This window comes from Sceloporus occidentalis, unplaced genomic scaffold (genome assembly GCF_023333645.1).
Source record: "Sceloporus occidentalis isolate IW3139 unplaced genomic scaffold, rSceOcc1.0.p SCAF_7, whole genome shotgun sequence".
NCBI lineage: Eukaryota > Metazoa > Chordata > Lepidosauria > Squamata > Phrynosomatidae > Sceloporus > Sceloporus occidentalis.
This window is the reverse complement of record NW_028316987.1, coordinates 96,371,886-96,396,486: the sequence shown is the minus strand read 5'-3', so window position 1 is coordinate 96,396,486 and position 24,601 is coordinate 96,371,886. Positions and strand designations below refer to the sequence as shown.

At 43.5% G+C, this 24,601-nt stretch overlaps 1 protein-coding gene across 1 annotated transcript in view; it reads right to left on the bottom strand.

Annotated features, from left to right (window-relative positions):
- The window catches only part of LOC149310181 (EH domain-containing protein 3), a 32,221-nt gene extending 9,296 nt beyond the window's left edge, over positions 1-22,925 (bottom strand). Inside the window, exons 1-5 of the mRNA XM_089533858.1 lie at positions 22,860-22,925; positions 21,347-21,791; positions 8,174-8,350; positions 5,096-5,193; positions 95-507 (exon numbers count right to left, since the gene is read on the bottom strand). Of these exons, the coding sequence (XP_089389984.1) occupies positions 95-507; positions 5,096-5,193; positions 8,174-8,350; positions 21,347-21,573 (915 nt within the window). The 5' untranslated portion in view covers positions 21,574-21,791; positions 22,860-22,925. The remainder of the gene's footprint in view (positions 1-94; positions 508-5,095; positions 5,194-8,173; positions 8,351-21,346; positions 21,792-22,859) is intronic.
- Between the last annotated feature and the right edge of the window lie 1,676 nt (positions 22,926-24,601).

The following is a 24,601-nucleotide window of genomic DNA, read 5'->3' as shown; positions in this document are numbered from 1 at the left end:
TCTTGCAACCCACCAAGGTTGCCCACCCTGGTGCAGGAAGAAGATCATACTCCCTAAGAAATCAAATCCAGACCATGTTGCTGGAGGGACCCACCTTGGCCAGCCGGGCCCGTTTGATGAGGTCGTTCAGTTTCCGAAGGGCCGCGTTCCGGGGTAGGCTCTGGATATCCCGGAAGAGGTCCTGCTCTTCGGCTTCAAAGAGTTTGCGGTTGTCTGGGATAAGCAACGGGTGGGACCAGAAGGATCCGATGTAGACCCTGATCACCTCTGGCGTGTTGACGATCTTCCCCAGAGACCACATGAGAGCACCGTAAACCCGCATCAGCTGCTGGGTCTCGATTTGGTCAGCTTTGTTAAGGACCACGCGCATCTTGTCCTCGTGGTTCTTCAGGGCTTTGATGACCTCAGAGAATTCGTCAGAGATATCCAGCTTGTGGGCATCGAAGAGGAGAATGATGCGGTCCACCCGCTCTGCAAACCACTCTAAGACAGCAGCAAAGTCATACCCTGGTGGGAAAGACAAGGAGAGCAGTCCATCTGAATGGAGACAATGCCATTCCCCATGTTAACAACAACAACCAATGTCCAAGGTATTTGGTTATGACCTGTAAAGCCTTATACATTTTGCAAGTATAAAAAGTATTGATCTAAGTTATTTAAGCCATGTATTTCTGTGTAAAAAATGGCCCACTGTCCACAGTTATAAATTATATGAAGCACAAAATCCTGTCTTTATGAAATAAGAGCCCACACCCCATAATACAGGATTTTTTGACATCTCTAGTCTATATAAAAAGGAAATCTTTCCAACTTCTGAATAGGGGCCAGGCCTTTGACTTTAACTGGGTACTGTAGAAGGGCTTTTAATTGGGGCATACTTTATTTTGATTAAAATTAGTATGCTAAAATACTTCCTGCCATTTCCAATTGCTAAAAAAAATCTCCCCTAGGCATAAAATGGCCACTGTGGGGCAAAAATATGACCAAAAATGCTCCCCGTGCTGATTGAAGGAACAGAGAGGTATTATGAAGCCAAACATCGATTAACAGCAAAAGCCCTGCTCTCTATTCTGTCCGTTTATGAGGCCAGGCAGACGATCACAGGAGTCAGGACTTTTTTGGTGGTGGCACCAAGATTATGGACGTTTCTGCCAGGGGAGATCTGCCAGGAATGCATTTACTGCCCTATGAACGTCGTTGCCACCAGCTACAACTGGCTACTGTCCTTCACTTTTTGGCTACAAGATGTCTCTTATATGTTTGGAACTTCAGAGGTCTCCATAATTGCAAATTCCACATTTCTTTCAAGCCTTGTACGTTTCTGGGAGTGTTGCCAGGTTTGTCTATGTGGAGGTCACTGTGGGCATCTGAAAAATTATCTACTCCACAAAAGTGTAGCAGGTGTTGATATTTCATCTGCCAGAGGACACTGATGTTTTGGCTATAGCAGACTATTGACATGACTGCTGCTCAGGAATTTAGAAGGCAAGCATCATTTCTCCTCTGATAGCCATAATCAGGAACAAAAAACTACATCCTGTCTTGTGTTGAAACATTCCTGCTGCACAGGAGTGTTCCAGCAAAAGGGGCAGTGGACCTCAGCTTTGCCCCCAAACTAATTCAGTGCAAATGAAAGACAGCATTTCTCGTCCTTGTTCTCCAACTCTTTATTTTTTTGGCACTCACTTGCATCTTTTTCAGATTTGGAAAGTCTCCTGGAAAATCTTCCCAATGGAAGAGTAGTGGGAGGGTGTGGACCTCATGTAGCCTTCTAGAGTCCACCCCGATTTAAAACAAAAGTTGAAACAAGCCACTCATACCCAAATCCTCACACACACCCAATTTCTGATGGCAAATACTTTCCCGTAGTCATCCAATCTTTAGAACACATGTTGAAAACAATCCATTCATTGTAAAAGCCATAGCATTTCCCCGATTCCCAATAGCAAATATGTTCTGGGTGTGTGAGGATTTTGTATTCAGTACCAGCACTTGAGTCGATGAGGATGCCACAGTTGTCTGTCAAGCTCTGGCATGTAGTTATTTGAGTCTGGCAGCTAAATGGCACCTGCCATCCATACTGAAAGAATCTGTCACAGTCAACATTTCATGGTCTCCAGTGCACAACATGGGAAAGAATTTAATAAGCATTGTGCATCCACTTCTGGATTACATTTGAACATTTTATATTCCCTTCAGCTTCCCACTGGGGCATCCCTCCTCTCTATGGGGCTGCATGTTCTGTGCCTTCGTTTTTGACTTCTGGAGACCCCAAGGCAACCTATTATGGGGTTTTCTTGGCAAGATTTGTTCAAGGATGGTTTGCCATTTGACTTGCAAAATTATTACTGTTTTAGGTTACTTTGCTGTAGAGGCTGTGGGAAATGCCCAAATTCAGGGCTAAGAACAGCTTCTTCCTTCTTCAAAATGATAATATGACACAGCAGGGAGCAGCCTAGCTAAAGCAAGCATTCTCTGAACAGTATAGGAAAAATGGCATCCCACAGCAGTGTATGTCCTGGTTTATCAGCCAAGAGAAATGAAATGTGGGCCACGTGGCCAGGGCTAACATTTACACAGGGAAAAGCCACACAGAGCGCATTCCAATATACACATGGCTCAAGGAGCTTTTTACAAAGAGGAGAGTAGGCGCCAGAATGAGAACAACAGAATTATTGAGTTGGAAAGGGCTCACAGGACACTGAATCAGTCCCCATGCTCAGTGCAGGATCTCCAGCTAAAGCATCCCAAGCAGGCAGCTGTCCAACTTCTTTTTGAAGATATCCAAAGAGACCCCATCCATCACCCATCTAGGCCACTGGTCCCTTTGCCAAACCACTCTTACAATTAAGATGTTTCTTCTCATATTCAATTGAAATTTACCCTCCTGCGACCATGAGACCTGGTCCTACCCTCTGAGAATGAATCTGCCCCCCTCCTCTCTATGTTAGTCCTTGAAACAATGAAAGAATGTGATCATGTCACCCCCCCCCTCCCGTCTTCCCTTTACTAGACTGAACATGCCCAACTCCCTCAACCTTTCCTCATATGTTTACAAGATGTCTCTTATATGTTTGGAACTTCAGAGGTCTCCATAATCACAAATCCCACATTTCTTTCAAGCCTTGTACGTTTCTGGGAGTGTTGCCAGGTTTACAAAACAGCAGTAATAGACAAGTTGAGTCAAACTGTATGACATACAAGGATGACAATCAGAAACCAGAGATAAACACGTTTGTGTTCTACCTAAATACTGAATGCAAGTAAAAAGTGATTCAAAACAAACAGTGCAAAACCCAATAAGGACAGCTTTACTTTTCTACCATCCCTCTTGAATCATCCGGTATTTTCTTCCAGCATGATTCTATGGTATGCTTCAGGCAGACGTTGACCACAGAGTTGCGCTGGAGGACCTAAAATGCCTAGGGAGTGTTCTCTCTAGGAATCTCTTGGCCTTCCAACACAATGCTATGGTCAACTTCCATGGGAAGTCATTCATTTCAATACGGTTTTCTATTATCCACAGTTTCACACTTCCATAGCTAGTCCAGGAATGTATCCCCTGCAGATATGGGGGTTGTACTGTACTACACAGAACCTCCTAGCCATCTTTGCCAAGAGCTGACGGGAACTGCAGTCCAAAAACGCCCTGCTGAAGAACACCCACCAAAGCTTTAAAGGCCATCAATGCACCCCAACTTGCTCTCAGTACATTGAAAGGTAAAGCTATATCATTTTAACCAAGCACAGGCTCTCGTATTTTTGAAATGCTTTCCCAAGTCTGAAAAAATATGAAGGAAAGTTGTAGCCTTGCCCTAAGTGTGGCACAGAGACTGAAAAAGTTACTTTTCCAAATTACAATGCTCAGAGCCAGCACAGCCACTGGAGGATCAAACGCCATATGCCTTGTGGAAGACGTACTGCACTCTGAGTTGGGCATCGTCTGCAAATCAATAACCCTTTGGAAGTTTATTGTAATTCCATATTTCCTGTGCTTGCCTATTTAGTGTTTTAGCACACCCTGGGGATGGATTTTACAATGCAGTCAAAGAATCAAAGGTGACATTGACAGAATTTTGACATCTCACATGGGACTAGTAGATTGGGCAGATGTCCATGGTTTTTTATTTTTCTATCCAAGTTTTCATTCCGGCTTAAACCTGACAGAATATTTTACTGGCACAATCAAATTACTGAGGGGAAAGTGTTCTATAAAACACTATTTTCTAATTGTTTTCCCGGACTTACACTTCTACATTTATCTTCACTGTGATTCCTATCTGAGGGTCATGTGGGTGTGGGTGCACCTATAGAGAACATTAAAAAAACAGGAAGTGATTCTGTGAGCCAGAGCATAATAATGTCATTAAATGTACCACAAATAAAGCCACAATGGTGAATGGAGCCAAGCCAAATTGACACAGCAAACAGGGTGTGGTTATGACTAATGCTGGATTGTGATGGTTGTGCTGAGCATAATTGAAGTGCTGTGTAATTTTTGGAAGGATAAATCAATTCATTGAGCTGCAAGGATCCCCAAGAATAATATAGTCCAACTCCTTGCCATGCAGGAATCCACTGTTAAAAACATCCAGAGAAGTGGATGTTTGACGCTTAAAATCATTTAACCACTTTCTGAAGTACTGTATTCCACTGTCAAAATAGTTCTAACAAAAAGTTCTTCCTAATGTTTAAAAAAGTGTGTTTAACGTACTTAATGTTCTATTTGTTTAATATAAGTTTTATCGCCTTGAATCCCATTTTGGGAGAAATGATTCCCATTTCATTTGTTATTGTTTCTTTTTTTAATTGCATAAAGGTATTTTTAATTTTTTTAAAAAATTATAAAACCAAAATCTGGCACCAGGAAATAGGCTCATTCTCTCTTCAACATGACAACTCCTCAGATATCTAAAGACAGCCAGGGAAACTCACTGAGTGAACCTAGGCAAGTCACACTCTCTCAGTCTTTGAAGAAAGCAATGGCAAGCCTCTTCTGAAGAAATCTGGCCAAAGGAACCCTAGGAGAGGGTGACCGTAAGTCTGAGCTGGCTTGAAGGCACATAGCAACAATAGCAAGCACCTGGCACTTTACCTCGGCTAATTCTTTGCTTCTCCCCCGACAGGATCCCAGGAGTATCAATCACACTGATGCTCTCAAGTACTGGGTTTGGCAGCTGAGCACAGACAAATCTAAGAAAATGGAAGAGAATCAGGAACATTTCACCATAACGAATGAAGCAGAAAGATAACACAGATAATGTTCAGACTGGGAATGAATCAGGCCCAGCTAGGTCTTTTCGGATGATTCCAATGTAAATTTTAACCAGGAACAGTTGGCAAAAATTCAGAGCTTTAAAATTATTTAACTGATACCCCATTCTTTCCCCCCAGAACTGGAGTCTTGAAGGCATCTCACAAGAAAAATAAAGCGGACAGATAAAAAGCAGGTGCAGGTTAACAATATGCAGAAGGACCTTAAAAGCATAATTAAGCTTCCTATAGGATTAAAACACTCTTAAATGAAAAGGCAGTTTAAGAACACATTTCAAAAGAGCACTGTACCAAGCTGTTAAAAGCCCTTCTTTCACAGGAATTGCTAACTCAGGGCAGCCATAGCTTCCTTGATAGAATCAATCTGTAATACAACTTTCCCCTTCTCCTGCTGCCTTCCATTTTGCTGAGCATTATTCCCAATTAGCCATCTTCTCTCATGATGTGTCCAGAGGGCGATGGACTCATTTAGGCTTCTAGGGAGAGTTCAGGTTTGAAATCACCCTTTCTCTCATTTGTTCTCTTGCCTGGCCTGATCCCAGTCTCCCTGTTTGTCTTCTCCTTCTATAGTGATCCTTGGGGTCCCTTCCAATTTTACAATCAAAGTAATGTATGGTCAAAGGCAAAAAGAGCAAACACAGCTTCCATATTCATGTTAATTTCAAAGAAAGAGATGAAGCAGAACACACACAGAGTGCTACAATTTACATGCACATTCATCTGGCAGTCCAGAGATACTGAATCATCCCAGTATTTGGGGACTATGGGAGTTACAGTCCTCCAGAGGACACCAGCCTGAGGAAGTGATGGTGCTCTTTCAGTCTATTATAGTGAAACACTTATTGGTGAGGTTTGAGCCAAGCATACAGGTGAGCTGACTGTATGCCCTCCAGCCCTCCAACATTTCACAGATGAAAAGCAGGACAAGTGCAGCCAAGCAACATCAGAGTGTGGTTCAGATGGCAAACGTTATTTACGAGGAACGAGTTAGGGGATGATGAAGCAGTTTGCTTTTGCCTGAGCTGGCTGGGAAGGACAAGATTCTGCCCCTTCTCCCTCCTTCCTGAGTTAACTGAGTGCAAAAGACTTTTGCATGCTTAATTCAGTCTGCAGCAACTGAAGCAAGCTGAGGACAAAAGGATAAAGTAGGAGAAAGAGAGAGAAGCAGGGACATTTTAAAGGCAGCTGAAAAAGTGAGACGACAAAGCACTGTCTTTGCCAAACTGGGAGAGTTGGAGGGCAGGTTCAATCCCTCTTCAAGGAACTCCAGAGGTGGCTGTGAATACAGATGGCAGAGTGGTTGACTCATCAAGGGCAAAGAAAGGAAGAGTGATGACAAATGTTTGGAGCAGCATTATAATAAAAAATAATAAAAAATAAAAATTTTATTTGTATACCGCCCTTCCCATGATCAGGGCGGTGAACAACAAGACAAAACAATTATGTTGTTGATTTTGACCAAAGGCCTTTGTCCCACCCCTTCTATTATACCCTGCCTGGCAGGTAGGAACATGAACATTCAGTAACATTTCTTTAGGGTGATTTCTTTATAGAAAAATTAGCTCTTTGGTTAGTATTTGTTTTCATACTGGTGAGAACTGCACTTGGAAAATACCCCAGGGGCCACCTAGGCCAAACCACTGCCATGCAGGAATCCACAGCATCCTCAGTAGCCATCCAACTTCTGTTTAGAAACCACCAATGTAGCAGAGTCTATCACAGATCTTAACTGTCAGGAAGTTATTTCTAATGTTAAGATCTCTTTTCTTGTAACTTGAATGTATTTGATGCTTCTCTCATCTCTAGAAAACAATCTCACTCTGTCTTCTATAAGACAGTCCTTCAGATATTTAAACATGGCTATCATAAACTCTCTATTTTCTATTCTTCAGGCCAAACAAAACCCAGCTCCCTCTGCTATTCCTCACAAAGTTTGACCTCCAGATTTTTCCTGAGGAATTAGAAGGCAATATGGACTTGTATGAACTCGATGAAGACTTACTGTTGAAACTGACTGTTTAACCTGCGAATTTATAATAATCCTATCAATGAGATTTTGCATGCATGCTGGCTTTTTTATACTTGACTTGTGGGCTGAGCAGAGTAAATCCGTCGCAGCAGCAGACGGAATGAGAAGCTGGGCAGGTGAGTTGCAAAGGTGATTAGTTGTTGCTGCGTTTAATGCTGGCCTGCTGTGACCTTCTCAAAGTTAACTTTTTGAGCAGAACTTTTACTTCCAGCCTTTCAGGCAATTTCTCTGCCTTAGCTCAAATAAGAGTTGTTCTTGTTTTGGGTTAGCAGATATATTGTACAGATTATAAGAGAGATACATTAATATAGGCCAGACATCTGTTGGTGCTTTACTCATATTGCCTGCAGAAAATAGCGAAGACTTGGAAGGTCTACTGATGAAAGTTAAGAAAGTGAAAAATAAAGCTACAGATGAATATTATCAAAGAATAATGACCACAAGAGATTTAGGTAAATTTAAAGTGCTTGAGGAAGGCACTGAAATGGTTAAAGATTTTCTACACTTGGCTCAGGCATCAAAATAGGGAATGTAGTCAAGAAATCAGAAGAAGGCCAAGACATGGAAGGACAGCTATGAAGGAACTAGATGAAATCCTCAAGTGTGAAGATGCATCATTAAATAGCAAACATCAGAATCATCCGTACCACAATTTTCCTAATTTTTATGTAAGGATGTGAAGCTGGACAGTGAAGAAACTGGCAAGAAAAAAAACCCAGCTGATTTGAACAGTGTTGCTGATGGAGAACTTGGCAGATTGCATGGAGTAGAAAAAAAATACTTTTTGAAGAAGTCAGGCTGAGGAAGACATCTGCTTCGTCAGCTAAGGTACGGCTGTACCTGATCCCAGAAGCAGCTCCGTATACTAACCTGTTTAAGAAGGCATTACCAAAGGCATTGAGCTTCCTGAAGGGCCGTTTGGGATCCACAACCAGAGCGTTCCCAGGGATGATGCCTTCCACATCCCCCTGCATCACAGCAATGAAGGAGTCAGTTGTAGGCTCTGGTCCAATCCTCATTCCTGGAAAGTCTTGTTCAAGCAGGTACCTGCAAACACAAAGAAAGAGTAAGAAGAATCCGGGCATCACTCAGTGGAATGGGAGAGAGAGACTGAATGGCAAGAGCTACCAGTCTTTCGACACACAAATTTAAAAATGTATAACAACAGATTAAAAACCAGCAAGGCAATACAGTACATATTTTGTGTGTGTGTGTGTGTGTGTGTGTGTGTTGTGAGCCATCAAATCATTTCTAACTTAATCTGGGTTTTTAGTGCATATCGGTATCGAAGCAACTGTGAAGACAGCCAACATGGGTAAGAGCTGTGGGGTGACAGATGCCCCGGAAAGGTCAAGAGATTTCTCTAGAGATACTCCCTCAGAGAACTCCATACAAATATTAACAGGATGTTGCTGTTCAGAAAAATAACTTCTGATAGCCTGATAGAATCAAAGAAGGCACTCTCACTTTTATAATTAACAGCTATAATTTAAAATTGTTAATTAAGGACAGGCACTTTACAAAGAGATAAATGATGAGCCAATCTGTTATGCAGGTTGACACAACTTCTGTAGGACCGACAGGTGCTGTGTTTAAAATCCAATTTTCATGATTTGGCGAACGTCACAAAGCATAAAGGAACTCTGTCTACAGTGCCTTTCACACCACAAATTATAGTTCATCCTATGGAATCCTAGGATTAGGAGTCTGGTGAGGCACTAGAGCTCTGTCAGAGGATTCCACGTTCTTCTTCAAACTACAAATCCCAGGATTCCATAGGTTGAGACATGGCAGTTAGAATAGGAATGCCACAACTGTGGGATAGTGACTTAAGCATCAGTGAACATATGCCAGTAATGACACTAATCCTGGCACTATGCTACTTTAGTTGTTGCTGTTGTTACTGTGTGTGTGTCTTCTGGTCATTTCCAAATTATGGTAAGTCTAAGGCAAACCTACCTTGTGGTTTTCTGGGCAAGATTGTTCAGAGTGGTTTGCCCTTGCCTTCTTCTTTGGCTGAGCAAGCATAATTTGTCCAAGATCATTCTGTGAGTTCCCACTGCTGTGCAGGGATTCAAACCCAGGTCCCTTGGAGTCCAACACTTAAACCATGCTGGCTCTACCTGACTCCTAGTCCATTGAAATTTTGAGAAACATGTCTCCTTTCCACATTGAGGACATTTAGGATTGATTTCCAGCCTTTCCACCTGGGCTGTGTTTTGGGGGAGGGGGATATCTCAGTGCCTTTGCATAGTTGAAGGTTGTGCACCAGCTCTGCCCACTCCTAGAATATCACATCTGGCCACAATGACCCATGCCTTAGTTACATCCCAACTGGGCTATTGTAACACACTCTATGGGGCCAGCATGGTGTAATGGTTTGAGTGTTCTTCCTTAAGAAGAAGAGCCCTCCCTCCATGGCATCTGTCTCCATCCGGCCTGGGAGGGAGTGAAAAGACAGGCCCAACGCCATCAGTCCTACCCTTAAGAAGCAGAACCCTCCCTCTGGTCCATCTGCCTTGGTCCAGGCCTCAGAGGGAGAGAAGAACTGCTGGACCTGATCCTTCCTCCTCCCCCCCCCCCCCCCAAATTCCCTTCTCCTTTTGTGTCGTGTCTTTTTAGATTGTAAGCCTGAAGGCAGGGAAGCGTCTAATTAAAAATAATATATTTTTTAATTTTTTTATTTAATAAAATCTGTATTAATAACTTCAAAAACACATATACAATTGAAAAGCATTCTTTACAGCATACAAGTACCATATACACCCCCCTCCCCTTTAACTTCCTAGATACTATGTACTCTACCATTGTTTTAGCTCAATTAACTTTTAACTAACTCTTAGCACTCTTATACATTCTCAAGCGTAGGATACAAAAACCCTTGTTAGACTGAAAGTTATTTTAACCATCATAATATATACATCAAATGTAAGGACATTATATATACCAACATATACCAATAACAATTTCCTTTCTCTATATTTACTTCACCTATTTTTTCTAACCTTTCCATCTTTCTCCTCCATCCTGTAAATAATTTGACCATGGGAGCCATTCCCTATAGAAGTCATCCAACGTGTTTTTCTCCAACAGCGTTGAGAGTTTATCCATTTCCTATATTTCTGCTATTTTCAGTTTCCAGTCCTCCTCTGTTAGCCTTCAGGGCTGAAGAGCAGGGTATAAATACCATAATAAATAAAATAAAATAAAGTGACTCTGGAGACCATGGTTCATCTCCCAGCTTGGGCATGAAACATGCTCTCAGCCTCAGGGGTAGGCAACAGCAAACCTCCTCTGAACAAATCTTGCTAAGAAAACCCTGTGATAGGTTCGTCTTGGGGTTGCCGTAAGTCGGAAAAGATTTGGAGGCACACAATAACAACAACACACTCTATGTGGGGTTGCCTTTGAAAATTGTTTAGAGCCTTCTGTTGGTCCAAGGAACTCCAGTCAGACTGTGAAGTGGGGCTGGCTGCAGGGAGCAGACAACTCCCTTGCTGCAACAGCTCTACTGGATGCCTGTCCATTTCTGGACACAATTCAAAGTGCTGGTTATGACCTGTACAGCTCTGTCTAGCTGATCTGAAGGACTGCCTTGTCCCATATAAGCTTGCTCATGTTTTGAAATACTCTGCAGAGGCACTTCTCTGTCACACCACCCTCATAGGTACATTTGCTGGAAAAAGAGGAGAAGACCTTCTGGGTGGCTGCTCCCAGGCTCTGAAACTCACTTTTCAGCAAAGGGAGACGGACGTCCTCCTTGCTATCTATCGGCTGCAGGCTGAGGTTTTTAATTGTTTTATATTTTTTTTAGCATTTTGGGAAGGACTCCAACAAAGACAGAGGTATTTGAAAGGAGTGCAACCCATGGGAGGGTTAAAGGGGATTGACCCCTGTGAAGTTGCCCATCCCTGGTTTATGGCTAGGCTTGCCATAATGAAAACTGGAGAGAGCTCCTATTCATTTAATAGTTGTATAGAAGGGGGAATGTCAGCAGATGTTGCTTGTCATGCAACCAGGTAACAAGCAACACCTGCCTAAACTCCCTCTTCTATTAAAGGTACAGGAGCCCTCTCCAGCTTTCAGTCTGACAGCTCTATTTACAGCTATGAATATGTTACTGGTTTATACCATTCTGGTTCAACAGCCATTCTCTCTCTGGAGGTAAATTATCATGGCTCCCACCTCCAAGAAAGTAATTTGTTCACCTTCTGGAAACAACAAGGCTCAATGCATCCTATGCAGTTGACAGCTTGTACCATTGTTTATTTTATGGGTTATGGATTGACGCCAGAGCTATTCTAAGCAGCGGCTGCAGTATACAGTGCATTAGTCAATGACAATCGACTGTGCGCTGTCCCCCATCTGACTGATCTGCCCTACGCAAGCAAAGGTAGCTCTGTTGAATACGCAGTTAGGATCCTGTTCATTGTGTCCAAAGCCAATGCACTAAAAGCTTTTTAAAAACAAAGAAATGGTGTATCAAACTTCACAATGAATACAATCTGAAAGACTCTGAAGATGTCTCTGCAGGTGCCAGGCACAGATGCAGGTGAAACATCAGGAATAAATTCTTCCAGAACACAGCCACATGGCCTGAAAAACCCACAAAAAACTAATTTGAAAGACTCCTGGGGTATATCCACACCTCTTAGTTAGAGTGCTTTGATACTACTTCAGCTGCCATGGCTCTCATCCCGTGGAAGCTTGGAATACGTGGTTTCCTGAGGTTCTTACGAATTTTCTCTTTAGAGCTCTAGTCCACCCCTCACTCCCTGGAACCACAGCAAACTATCAGGGAATTCTATGAACTAAACTACAAATCCCAGGATTCCATAGGATGAAGCCACAGTCATTAAAGTGAGGTGGAATGGCTATGCAGTGGGCCTTCCACATTCACTGGGGTTAGGACGCTGGACCTCCATGAAAGTGGAAATACCACAAATACTTTTCTTTTTTAACTGAAGAGAACACTTCTCTAGGTCCCCCAGTGCAACTCTATGGGCAACATCTGCTGGACATTGACCATAGAACTGTGGTGGAAGACCTACAAATAACCAGAGAAGTGTTGCCTCTGGGAATCTCTGTCTTCTGGCAAATGTTGGCCATAGAGTCATAATGGTGGACCTACAGATTCCTAGAGAGAACATCCCTACCTGGCTCAGGGGGACCTTGAAACAGTAGTACATGCACTGGTAACCTCTCGTCTAGATTTCTGTAATGTGCTCTACATGGGGCTACCTTTGTACCAAGTTCGGAAGCTCCAACTGATTCAGAATGCTGCAGCCAGACTGATCACCAGGACACCGAATCAGAGCACATTACACCAGTGTCGAAATCTCTACATTGGCTGCTGATTAGCTTCCGAGCGCAATACAAAGTGTTGGTTATTACCTATAAAGCCCTACATGGCCTGGGCTCAAGTTACTTAAGGGAACGCCTCTCCCTACATAATCTGCCCCGCACTCTCAGGACATCTGGCACAAAAATATTGGAACACCCCAAAACCAGGTTGAAAACTACCTCTTGTAGAACATTTTCTGTGATGGCCCCTAGACTTTGGAAGAATTTACCAGATGAGGTCCGTCTTATCACTTCCTTGGAAGCTGTCAAAAAGGCACTGAAGACGGATCTCTTCCAGTGGGCCTATCCAACGGATCTCCTCTAATCTGATTTGTACATCTGAATATATGACTCAATCCTTATGACTGCGCAACACTGAAATAACTTTCTCCTTTTCCCTTTTATCTCTGATTGATGTTTTTGAATTATGTATTTTATAATGTTTTTACTGCTGTAATCCTGCTTCGATCCGAAGGGAAAAGCGGGAAATATAAATAAAATTATTATTATTATTATTATTATTATTATTATTATTAAAATGCACAAATAATTAAAGCTGCAAAAGTCAAAGCTGAAAATGTGGAAGACTGACTAATTGTGTAGATACACCCCAGAGGTATGAGGAGGAAGACAGTGCAGGTAGAAGAGAAATGCAAACACCAGCTCACTTTAGAGATGACCCCTCAGCTGTCAAAGAGAAATGTCTTTTGGGCATGCCATCAAAGAAAGTAAAAGATGAATTCCCTGGAACCAGACGGTCAGTCTGCTAGTCTTGCTTCACTGATCAACCTTCAACACAGTTGGCCTCCCTTCTTTGCTGTTTCATACAGAAAAAAAGCTTCTGTGGAATTTGAAAAAGGGTTGGGTATTCTTTGGATGATAGTTCCCATGGCTGGGGGATTCTGGGAACTATCATTCCAAAAACCCCAACCCTTTTACATCCCCCCCCCCCAAAAAAAAAAGTATTCCTCCACCAAATATTGACTGCTTGAGACATGGACAATTTCATTTAACCTCTCACCTTGATCTCAACTAGATCCCTTAAGCCGTGGATGCCCCTGGCAGCCCATTAATTACATTTGTAAAACTTCTGCCAGGTCTCCCACACTGCGCCCGTTCTCACCCACATCCCTGGCTCAGCAGACAGAGAGCTCTCATTAAAACACAGGGATGGAGCCCCGACTCTCTTTAATTGCATCTCTCAAGTCCAATTGCAGTCTGGAGGATTTGCTTCCCCCCAAAGAAGATTCCACTATGTCTCGGCTATTGTGTTCCCGTGTAAATAGAGAAGACAGGAATGAAACAGCAGGAGACACACAGACAATGCATTTTTAAAGTCAGCCCTGGATAAAGTGGGGTTGTGTTTTTTTTAACCGAAGAAAAAAGACTACTTTAACAAATTGGACAGTTGCTAATCTCTGGTGACGGCGAGAACTCTGGTAATCATTTATGCAGGGAAGGTTAAGTCTGGGAGGCTCAATGAAATAACACAGGAAGGGATGCCAAAGGCCATCAAATCAATCTGCCCTGCCATCCAGGAATCAATAGCTGGCGACCCTAGCCTTGGAAGGAAAGATGAGGCAAGTACAGCTCCACCATGCCTAGGTCCAGAAGAAGATGAAGGCCTTCCTTCCATTTTAACTGCTACCACCATGGTCTTGGAGGGAGAGAAGGAGAGGCAGGCACAGCTCCATCATGCCTAGGCCCAGAGGAAATGGAAAGCCCCTCCATTCCAACTGCCACCACTCTGGCCTTGGAAGGAGAGACAAACCAGCAGTATCTGCTGGACTTGAATCCTTTCCCCAATGCTATTCCCTTCTCCTTTTGCATCATGTATTTTTAGACTGTAAGCCTGAGGGTACACAACTGTCCAGTTAACAATCCGTAAACCACTCTGGGAGCCTTTGTTGCTGAAGGGAAAGGTTTCTCCTTTGACAAGGTTGTCAAGTCATGTCCGACTGTGTGTGGCCATTACTAAGCCAAGGGAGCTTGCATTGTCAAAGATGACTCCGCAGTCATGTCTGCACAGGACGCTGTTACCTTCCCACTGAATTGGTAGCTATTCATCTATTTGCACTTTTGTATGCTTTTGATCTGCTAGGTTGGCAGAAGCTGGGACCAGTGATGGGAGCCTCCCTCTGCCATGTGGCGGTTGGATCTTGAACTGCCGAGCTTGCGATCATCAGAGTCAGCATCTTAACCCCTGAGCCACCGCATCCATCCCTGGCTGGAGAGTGGCTTATCAATATTCTAAATAAATAACAGCTAGAACACTCCTGAGAGGTGGGCATCATATGCCACAATAAAAGAGGAGCAGTTCATGTTTCAGCAAACATTTTCTTCAAAATTAACATGCACAATTGAAAGGAAGCACCCAGTTCTTCCGTATAAGTAAAGAAAAACAGGTTTGAATCTTCTAGAGACCACTTGAAGGCTTCTCCCAAGATGCATCCAGGGATGATTTTTTTCTTTCACCAGCCTCCACTTGTCTTATAATTTTCATTTTGGTGGCCAAACTTCTAGATCTCTGCTCTTGTAACATGCTAGAGATGAGGCAAGCTTCTCTGCGCTCCCCTTTTCTCTCTGCTTTGCCGTTCATGCATGCTCACCGAGTGATTCTAGGGGCAGCTGCTGTTTACCTTCCCTGTTGTAGGCAGGTACACAAGGCACTGTAGGATGTGCTAGAGGAGAATCCCATTCTTTCCCATCTCTTTGTTGTTGTTGTTGTTGTTGTGTGCCTTCAAGCCATTTCTGACTTCTGACAACCCTAAGGTGAACCTATCATGGGGTTTTCTTGTAAGTTTCTGAAGAGAGGGTTTGCCAATGCCATCCTCTGAAACTGAGAGTATGACTTGCCCTAACTTTATTGTATTGTTTACTGCAGAAATGCTGTTGCAGTCTGACACCAAATGCCTCTGCTTCTCCAGTTAACCACTGCTGATGCTGCTAAAAACATCCAACTAGGCAGAGGACAAGGAAAAAAGGGGTGCTGCACAGGTGTTAAAAGGCAATGCAAAATGGAGCTTCACTGTCAGAGGCTTTGTTAACTGGGATAAGTCCATATCCTTTGGTGGGGGATTATTTTAAGATGAAGACCAGGAAACATGGGTTTACTCACACCACTTCTCACCTGGTTTTACACATAATGCTCCCTACCTCAAAGTCCTCCATTAAAAAAATTCCTTTCCCAGAACAAAGTCTAGTGTATAAGGACTTGCGCTTTCATTTAAAAGCCTGCTTTATCATTCTGTACTTGGCTCTTAGGTCGGAGGGTTAGGTTTCAGCAAAGCAGAAGCAGGTAGAAAGGCCTGGATTGTTCAAGGTCACTTATCCCCAGTGATAAGGTGCTGCCAGTTTGATTACCACCCTTCCTCAGTTATGCTTATCCACGTGTTTTTCCTCCCTTGGGGTTTGTTTCTAAGCTCTAGAAGAAAGGCAATGAAGCCCACTCTCCCAAATCTTATGGTGCTTTGGAGTTTCTTTTTTTTAAAAAAAACAACAACACTATTCTGGTTCCTTGAAGTTAAGCTCAGTGGTTTTACTACAGCTTTAACGAAGAAAGGAAATTTTACTACAGCTTTAATGAAGAAAGAGCTTAAAGTACCCTGTAAGCCTCCCTCAGCTCCCCTTATTTATTTTCCCAGGCCAGAGTTCGCTTTTATAGAGGTGTTGTAGTGAAACTGTTCCAAGAGAAAGCCACTGGTATCAACACAGGATCAAACTTAAGGACTTTATCTTATGTGTCAAGAGAAAGACAAGTTTGGATGATGTGCCCAAACATTATGTTAGTCTTTGAAGAACACTAGCCAGATACACCTCCATGGCACCTGGGCCAAACAGCCACTGAAGTTAACCTCTCTCTTCTTCCCTCCTCACCCCTTTCCCTTTGTATGCTGCTGCATCTTAGTTTAACTACAAGCCTGAATTAATTTTGGTTGAATTCATTTTAGAAGCTGTCCTGGGAGTTTTTTGGCTAGAGCTTAAATGGTTCATGTAAGCAAGTCATATATAATTTACATGATTTGATGTACAAACTACTTATTAAAATATATTATTATATAACATGTTGTATTAATAGTACTATATTTATTCTTACCCCTGCATGTTGTAGTGGTTTAAGCATTGGACTATGACTCTGGAGATTGGATTTCAATTTTCTGCTGAGCTATGGAAACCCACTGGGTGACCTTAGGCAAGTCACACTCTCTCAGCCCCAGAAAAACCCATGGTAGGGTCCACATATGGCTTTATTGGTCACAGTCAGCACTTTGAGTTGTGCCTGGAACAGACCAGCAGCCAGTGGAACTGTCAAAGACAAGGGAGCTGTGCATTTCTTGTAGCCAACCCCAGTTAATAATTTAGCGGCAGTTCTTTGGACCAGCTGAAATTTCCAAACACTCTTCAAAGGCAGCCCTACATAGGAATGCATTACAACAATTCAAATAGAATTTAAACAAATCACCTTATAGCCTCCACTGATCCAATGGCCTCCTGATGTGGGGAACAACAGCTCCCATAATCCATTCTGGCCAAGAACAGTGAGAGCTATTGTCCAATATGTCTGCAGAAGGTTGTTATGATATACAAATGGCCTCCACCATTTGATCCAAATGAGCATATTTACTATACTACCATCATTATATTCCCCATGAAACCATGGGTATACTGCATTCTTATGCCTCTTATGGGGCACTGCATCCTGTTCAATTATGCCTATAGCCAGCAAGTAGGGAAAGGTCACAATAGGGTTACAACGTTCCTATAGGACACAGAAATTAGAGACAGTACACTCTCCTAGAGCAATGATTCTCAACCTCTGGACCTTCAGATGCGGTGAACATCAACTCCCAAAATCCCTGATTTATTAACCATGTTGGCTGGGACTTCTGGGACATGAAGTTCAAAACATCTGATGCCCAAGGGTTGAGAAGCTCAACTTTATAGAGTACACTCCCCAGTTTGCAGAAAGCATTACATCCTGTTTACATGTCTTCTATGGCTGAGATAGATTGGTCTGTAGCAGTATGTTGCCATGTGCCTTCAAGACATTTCCAACTGACAGTGATGCTAAGGCAACCCTATCTTGGGGCTCTTTCTGGGGCTGAGAGTGTGTGACTTGCCCATGGTCACCCAGTGGGTTTCCATGGCCAAACAGGGAACCAAACCCTGATCTCCTAAGGAGAAATCAGGGAGTAAGTAAGTAAGTAAGTAAGTAAAATTTTATTTATATACCGCCTTTCTCAGACCAAGGCGGTTTCCAATATTCCACATAACAATATAAAATCACAAAAACATAGCATTAAAACCTTATATAATAAAAACAATAAAAACCACCACTCATGCCAGCCTAACATGCTGACGAAGGGGGCGAGGAGAGAATACTTCAGGGGTCAGAGAGTCAGGGGTAAGCCTGCTCAAATAAGAATGTTTTTAACCCCTTCCTAAACTGAGTAAGGGAGGAGGCCGAGCGGAGCTCAAAGGGCAGCGCGTTCCAGAGGCTGGGGGCTGAGATGCAGAAGGCCCTCCTAGTAGTAGCAACTAATCTAGCCTTTGGAACCCTTAGCAATTGCTGCCCGGTTGATCTGAGTGTGCGGGGCGGATTGTACGGAGAGAGGCGGTCCTCTAAGTACCCTGGGCCCAAGCCATTTAGGGCTTTATAGGTAACAGCCAACACCTTGTATTGCGCCCGGAAGCGAATAGGCAGCCAGTGTAGGTCTTTAAGGACCAGTGTTATATGACTGGCCCTGGATGTACCAGTGACCAGTCGTGCTGCCATATTCTGCACTAATTGCAGCTTCCAGGTATGATACAAGGGTTGCCCCATGTAGAGCGCATTGCAGAAATCCAAATGAGAGGTTACCAGAGCATTTACTACAGTTTCAAGGTCCCTCCGGCCCAGATAGGGACGCAGTTGGCGTATCAGCCGAAGCTGATAACAGGTGCTCCTGACTGTCGCACTCACCTGAGATGTAAGGTGAAGCGACGAGTCAAGGAGCACCCCCAAGCTGCGTATCGAGTCCTTCACAGGAAGCGTGATCCCGTTTAGGACAGGTGGAATCACCGCCATTCCTGGACCAGGGGAACCTATCACGAGTACTTCCGTTTTCTCTGGATTCAGGCTGAGTCTGTTTTCCCTCATCCAGCCCATTACCGACTCCAGACAGGTCACGAGAGGAGAGATGCCATCCCCGGTCACTGCATCAGTTGGAGACATAGAGAAAACTATTTGGGTGTCATCAGCGTACTGATAACCCCGCGCCCCATGTTTCCGGATGATCTCTCCCAGCGGTTTCATGTAAATGTTAAAAAGCATGGGAGACAGAATGGCTCCTTGAGGGACCCCAGATGTAAGGGCCCTCTTGTCGGAGCACACGTCCCCCAGCTGCACCATCTGGAACCTCCCAGAGAGGTAGGATCGGAACCACTGGAGCGCAGTGCCCCCGATTCCCAACTCTCCCAGGCGCTCCAAAAGGATACCATGGTCTATGGTATCGAAAGCCGCTGAGATGTCCAAGAGCACTAACAGGGACACGCTACCCCTGTCCATGCCCAGACGGAGATCATCGACCAAGGTGACCATAGCAGTCTCAACCCCGTAACCTGCCTGAAAGCCGGTTTGAAATGGGTCTAGATAATCCGTTTCGTCCAGGGAGGGAGATGACTAAGTACAGCCCAGCACTAAATTCAGTTTAGCAACCATGAGAATTCTGCAGTCCAACCCTAACAGAGGTTTAATTCTTCTGCAGTGAAATATGAGCCCTCTTGGAGTACAATTCTATAGAAGAATGGAATACAGAACAAGGGCATGCCTCAGTTAACAAAGTCTGACAAGAGGGCTCACTTAAAAAAGTCTTGCTACGCTGCCGAGTTCCTCTATTTCCTCCTCCATCTAACTGGCAGAGTTTTAGTAGCATCAGCATTGGGAGGATGGTAAAGGTGGTTTGGAAAAACACAGACATTCACTGTCAGATTCCTGCAGGAAACAATGCAATAAAGCCTGGACTGGGACAGAATTAAATCCTGGGGCCAGGTGTGCCTGTCTGTGACCAGCAAGTTAAGAGAAGCCTTCTTCAGCGGGTCAAAAAAGCACGGGTCTATAACTCTGGCCACCTCAGAATGATTCAGGACAAAACAGAACTGAAACCGGTTCTGGAAAGGTTTCAAGGTAACAGCAAAATACTTCAAGGCACACTACAGAATTTCTAAGCACCGAGTTGAAGACATTTGAAGCCTCCCGACTGCTTGATCTTCTTCAGAGCATCCTGCAATTATGAATGTTTTGTCATTCTAACATCCAACCAGCCGCCCATCATTTTCTCAGAATATGCGCACTCAGGGTTCCACACTTTTCTCTCACAGAAAAACAAACAACCCTCTATTATGTGGCCCTCAGACTACCTTGATCAGCACCAGTCAATTTTGGCTATTCATCTTTTTCTCAGGATGCCTAAATCTTTTACAAGCCCTTTAAGATCTGCAACAAGTGCTGGACTCAAAGTGTTTTACTGGCATTCTCGGTCTGTCAACTCATGTCAATTTCATGCCCATCAAGGGCCCACATACTTTCTCAGAGGCTCAATGATCTCACACATTCTTCCCACAAGATGGGAGATGCCACGCCAAGCCCACAAAAGAAGGCTCTCTCCAGAATCACTGTGACTTATTATTCTCTAGTACTGCTGAGGCCAGCATTTTGATAACCCTTTCATTCTACCATGGATTAATTCACGGATTTCGCATGTCTACATCTCACCACAGAGGTATTTAAGGGCGTCCGCCTCACCAGAGAGAATTGCCTGTGAACTCGCAGTTTTGGAAAACAATCAATTATGGGAAAGAGCATTTGGAAGAGTAAGAAAAAAGGGTGTGGCCACACTGCAGCATTAAAGCAGTTTGGCTCCATTTTAACTGTCATGATTCTATGCTATAACATCCTGGGATGTGTTGATGTGGTGAGGCCCCAGAGCTCTCTGACAGGCTAGGCTGAATTGCTCACCAAACTACAAATCCCAGGATCCGGTAGCATAAAGTCATGGCAGTTAAAGGGGTCTCAAACTGCTTTAATTCCTCAATGTGGATACACTGAGACTTCTACCATCACAATTACAAACGAGAGGAACAGCTATAATAGTCTATTCTGTCTTGAAACAGACACATAGGATAATATCACACTACACTGTTATAGCACTATCATTCCACTTTAACTGCTACACCTGCTGCCTGTGGAATCCTGGGATTTGTAGTTTACGAAGGGGCATTTAGGATTTTCATTAAACTACAAACCCCTGAATTCCACAAGAGGCAGCCATAGCAGTTAATGTGAAATAAGAAAGCCAGTGCGGCATAGTGGCTTGAGTCTTGGACTGTGACTCTGGAGAGCAGGGTTCGAATCCTAGCTCAACCATGGAAACCCACTGGGTAAACTTAGGCAAGTCACACTCTCTCAGCCTCTAAGGAAGGCAATGCCAAACGTCCTCTGAACACATCTTGCCAAGAAAATCCCATGATAGGTTCACCTTAGAGTCGCCATAAGCTAGGAACGACTTGAAGGCACACAATGATGACAATAGCACTGTAACAGCATAGTGTGATACTGACATACTAGTAGATACTCAAGCTCTCACAGAGTCACCTGTTCCTACCAGTGTTGGTCCTACCATCCTTTCCATCTAAGGAATGTGAAGAACCAGCAGACGTTACCTGATGAAGGTGGTCTTCCCTGTGGAATACTGCCCCACCAGAAGGACCATTGGCTTGTTGTCAAAGTCCGCATCTTCCAAAGCCGGGGAATGAAACTCATGGAACTTGTAATACTCTTCCAGCGGCAAAAGCTTGGTTTTGTACAGCTTTTTGAGGCCTCCGCTCACAGTCTGAAAGACCTCTGGGTCTTTCCGCCGCTTGTCATCGTGGCCCAGCCAGCTGAACATGTTGCCAACCCTGAAGAACCCTCACAGATCGGCCCTTTTTAGCCTTCTTGCCTGGCTGAGGATGGATGGATGGGAGAGGCAGTTCCTTCAGCTCAAGGGCAACTTCTCCTGTGGAAACTTCTTCCAGAGCTCAATGGGTTGGTGCCTATTCCCTTGCCTTCCGGGAAAACACCGCTGCTGCTGCTGCTGCTGCTGCCTTACTTGCTCCCTTCCTTGTCCTGTAATGAGAAAAGTTATGAACAAATAAATACTTTAAATCAATAAAATAGCAAAAATAATAATTACTATGATCACAGTTTATTTATACAGTGCCATCCGTGCCATCCGTGACACTTTACAAACAGATGCAGAAAACGTTTATGTACTATTCAATAATCTAAGATACAGTATTAAAATACAATTTAAACCTACAGAGAGAGAGAGAGAGACATAGTGCAAAATAGAACAAAGTAGGCAGTACAGGTCCAAAACGCACTGCAGAAATAATCCAGTTTGAAACCGCTTTAGCAGTCCTGGCTCAGGGCTAGGGAATCCTGGGAACTGTAGTTTTGTGAGGCATTTTGCCTTCTCTGTCGGAGCGCTCCAGTGTCTTGATAAACTACAATTCCCAGGATTCCCTAGCATTCAGCCGAGGGCAGCTAAAGCGGTCTGGAACTGGATTATTTCTGCAGTGTGTTTTGCACCATAATCCAAATGCCAAACATATTAAAGATACCAATCAAATACACTAAAGACATAAAATGTGTTTATAGAGATAAAACATGTATTTAAACAAATCTTTGCAAAGAACTGCAACACAAAACACTCATGTTCTGTTCAATAAGACAATATACTGAAATACAACGAAATCCCCAACAAACACAACGCAAAATGGAACAAACAACAATAATAATAATAATAATTATTATTATTATTATTTGCATCCCACTCTTTCACAACATGAAAAAACAATTTTTAAAAACCATAGGAAAACGGTGCATGAAAAGGAATTAAATTATTACAAGGTAAAAACAGATGACCCTCAAAAGAGCAAAATGCAAACATGTTGTACTATTTTTCATTTTGTACAAAAACAGGTGACTCTGGAAAGGGGCAAAAAGGAGCCAAAGCAGCGACAAACGTCTCAGCGTCCATTCCCATTTCGAGGAGGGTTAGGACTGGGACTCGCTTTCTCGCCTCCTTCCTGAGGGTCATGGCGATGACTACCACGGCCATCCCGCTACTTGCATTCTGAGCCACAGCATCCTGGCTCCTTTCGGGAGCAGAGGCGCCGGAACAGCCATTACCTCCTTTCACGAACGAAGAGTGCCAGGCGCTTCCTTCGGAGGCAAGGCAAGGCAAGGCAAGGCAAGGCAAGGCTCCTTCGGCCCCAAAGGCTCGGCCCAGGCTCGAAGGGCGAGGAGGACCCACGAAGCTCCTCCGCCCCGAGCGACGCTTCTCCGGAGCCGCTGCAAGGAAAGACCGAGGATGAATCACCTCAGGCGGCGAAGGAAGAGGAGGCGGAGCCGCACCATCACCGCCCTCCCGCCTCCGACTGCCACAGCTGCGGCCTTTAAAGGCCAGCCCTCACCGGAAGTGCGCCAGGGGAACGGAAATGGGCGGCGGACTCCTGGCGACGCCACTCGCCAGCAACAAACATGGCCGCCGCGAGCCGCTTCCGCGCACCTCTCTCTCTGACTGGCAGGAGGTGAGTGCTGCGCATGCGCAGATCGCTCTGACAGAAATTAAGGCGGTCAGTTTGGGAAGCGGGAGGAGAGCGACCCCTGGAGGGCAAGAGTGAGAATGGCGCCCACAATAATAATAATAATAATAATAATAATAATAATAATAATAATAATAATAATAATAATAATAATAATAATGTTTAGCCCACCTCTCCCTACCGATCGAGGCGGGATACAATAAAAGAAATAGAAATACATAGCACAATATAATAACCAATACATAACCCAACATGATAAACAATTAGACAATCTCCACCCCTCCACCAACCACAAAATAATAACAATCAAATACAAATTACAAAGTTAAAATAATTAAATAATTTTAAAACAGTTAAAAACATTATCATTACCATTATTATTTTATTATTATTATATTATTAAAATAATAATTAAAATAATAATTATTAAATTACTATTGTTAAAATTAATAATAATAATAATAATAATAATAATAATAATAATGATTTTATTTTTATCCTGCCTCTCCCATAGAATCGAGGCGGGTTACAACAGTAAAATTACATACATCAAAATACATCATACGTACATAAACAAATACTGTACATTAACCCCTTTATCCCACTTCCTTAAAACTAACCCACATAATTACAAATAACAATATTATAAAATACAGTTTAATATCATTTAAAATAGCCATGCCTAGAGCCAGACATCTTGGGGCATTTATAGGGCAATCAGTGGGAATAATTTTAATGAAAACATGCAGGGAGAGCTGCGTTGGCCGTTTAACAAATACAAGCAGGAATAACCCAGTATGAGACCCTTTAACTGCCCTGGCTCAGTGCTGGGGAATCCTGGGAATTGTAGTTTGTTGTGGCACCAGAGCTCTCTGACAGAGAAGGCTAAATGCCTCACAAAACTACAGCTCCCAGGATTCCCTAGCACTGAGCCATGGCTGTTAAAGTGATCTCAAACTGGATTATTTCTGCAGTGTGTTTTGGACCTTTGGTGCACTCCCTTAGCCATATTATGTTTGCAGTATGGTCCCTGCTTCCTCTTCCTTTCCTGAACCCTGCTTCCTCCTCTGGGATTTCTCCCTCCATCTTTGATTGTTGCGGTGGCACTCTCATGTCTTTGTTATGCTCTTGTTGCTGTTGTGTGCCTTCAATGGCCTGTCCGACTCTACATAATAATAATAATGATACCAAATGCATCTGGAGTAGAGTAGAAGCTGATGGGTGCCAACTTCTTTCCTTCCTTTAGTCTCAAAGGTTCAACTAGCTCTCTCTACAAATGAAGGCTGAGAGAGTGTGACTTGCCCAAGGCCATAAAATAAATGAATA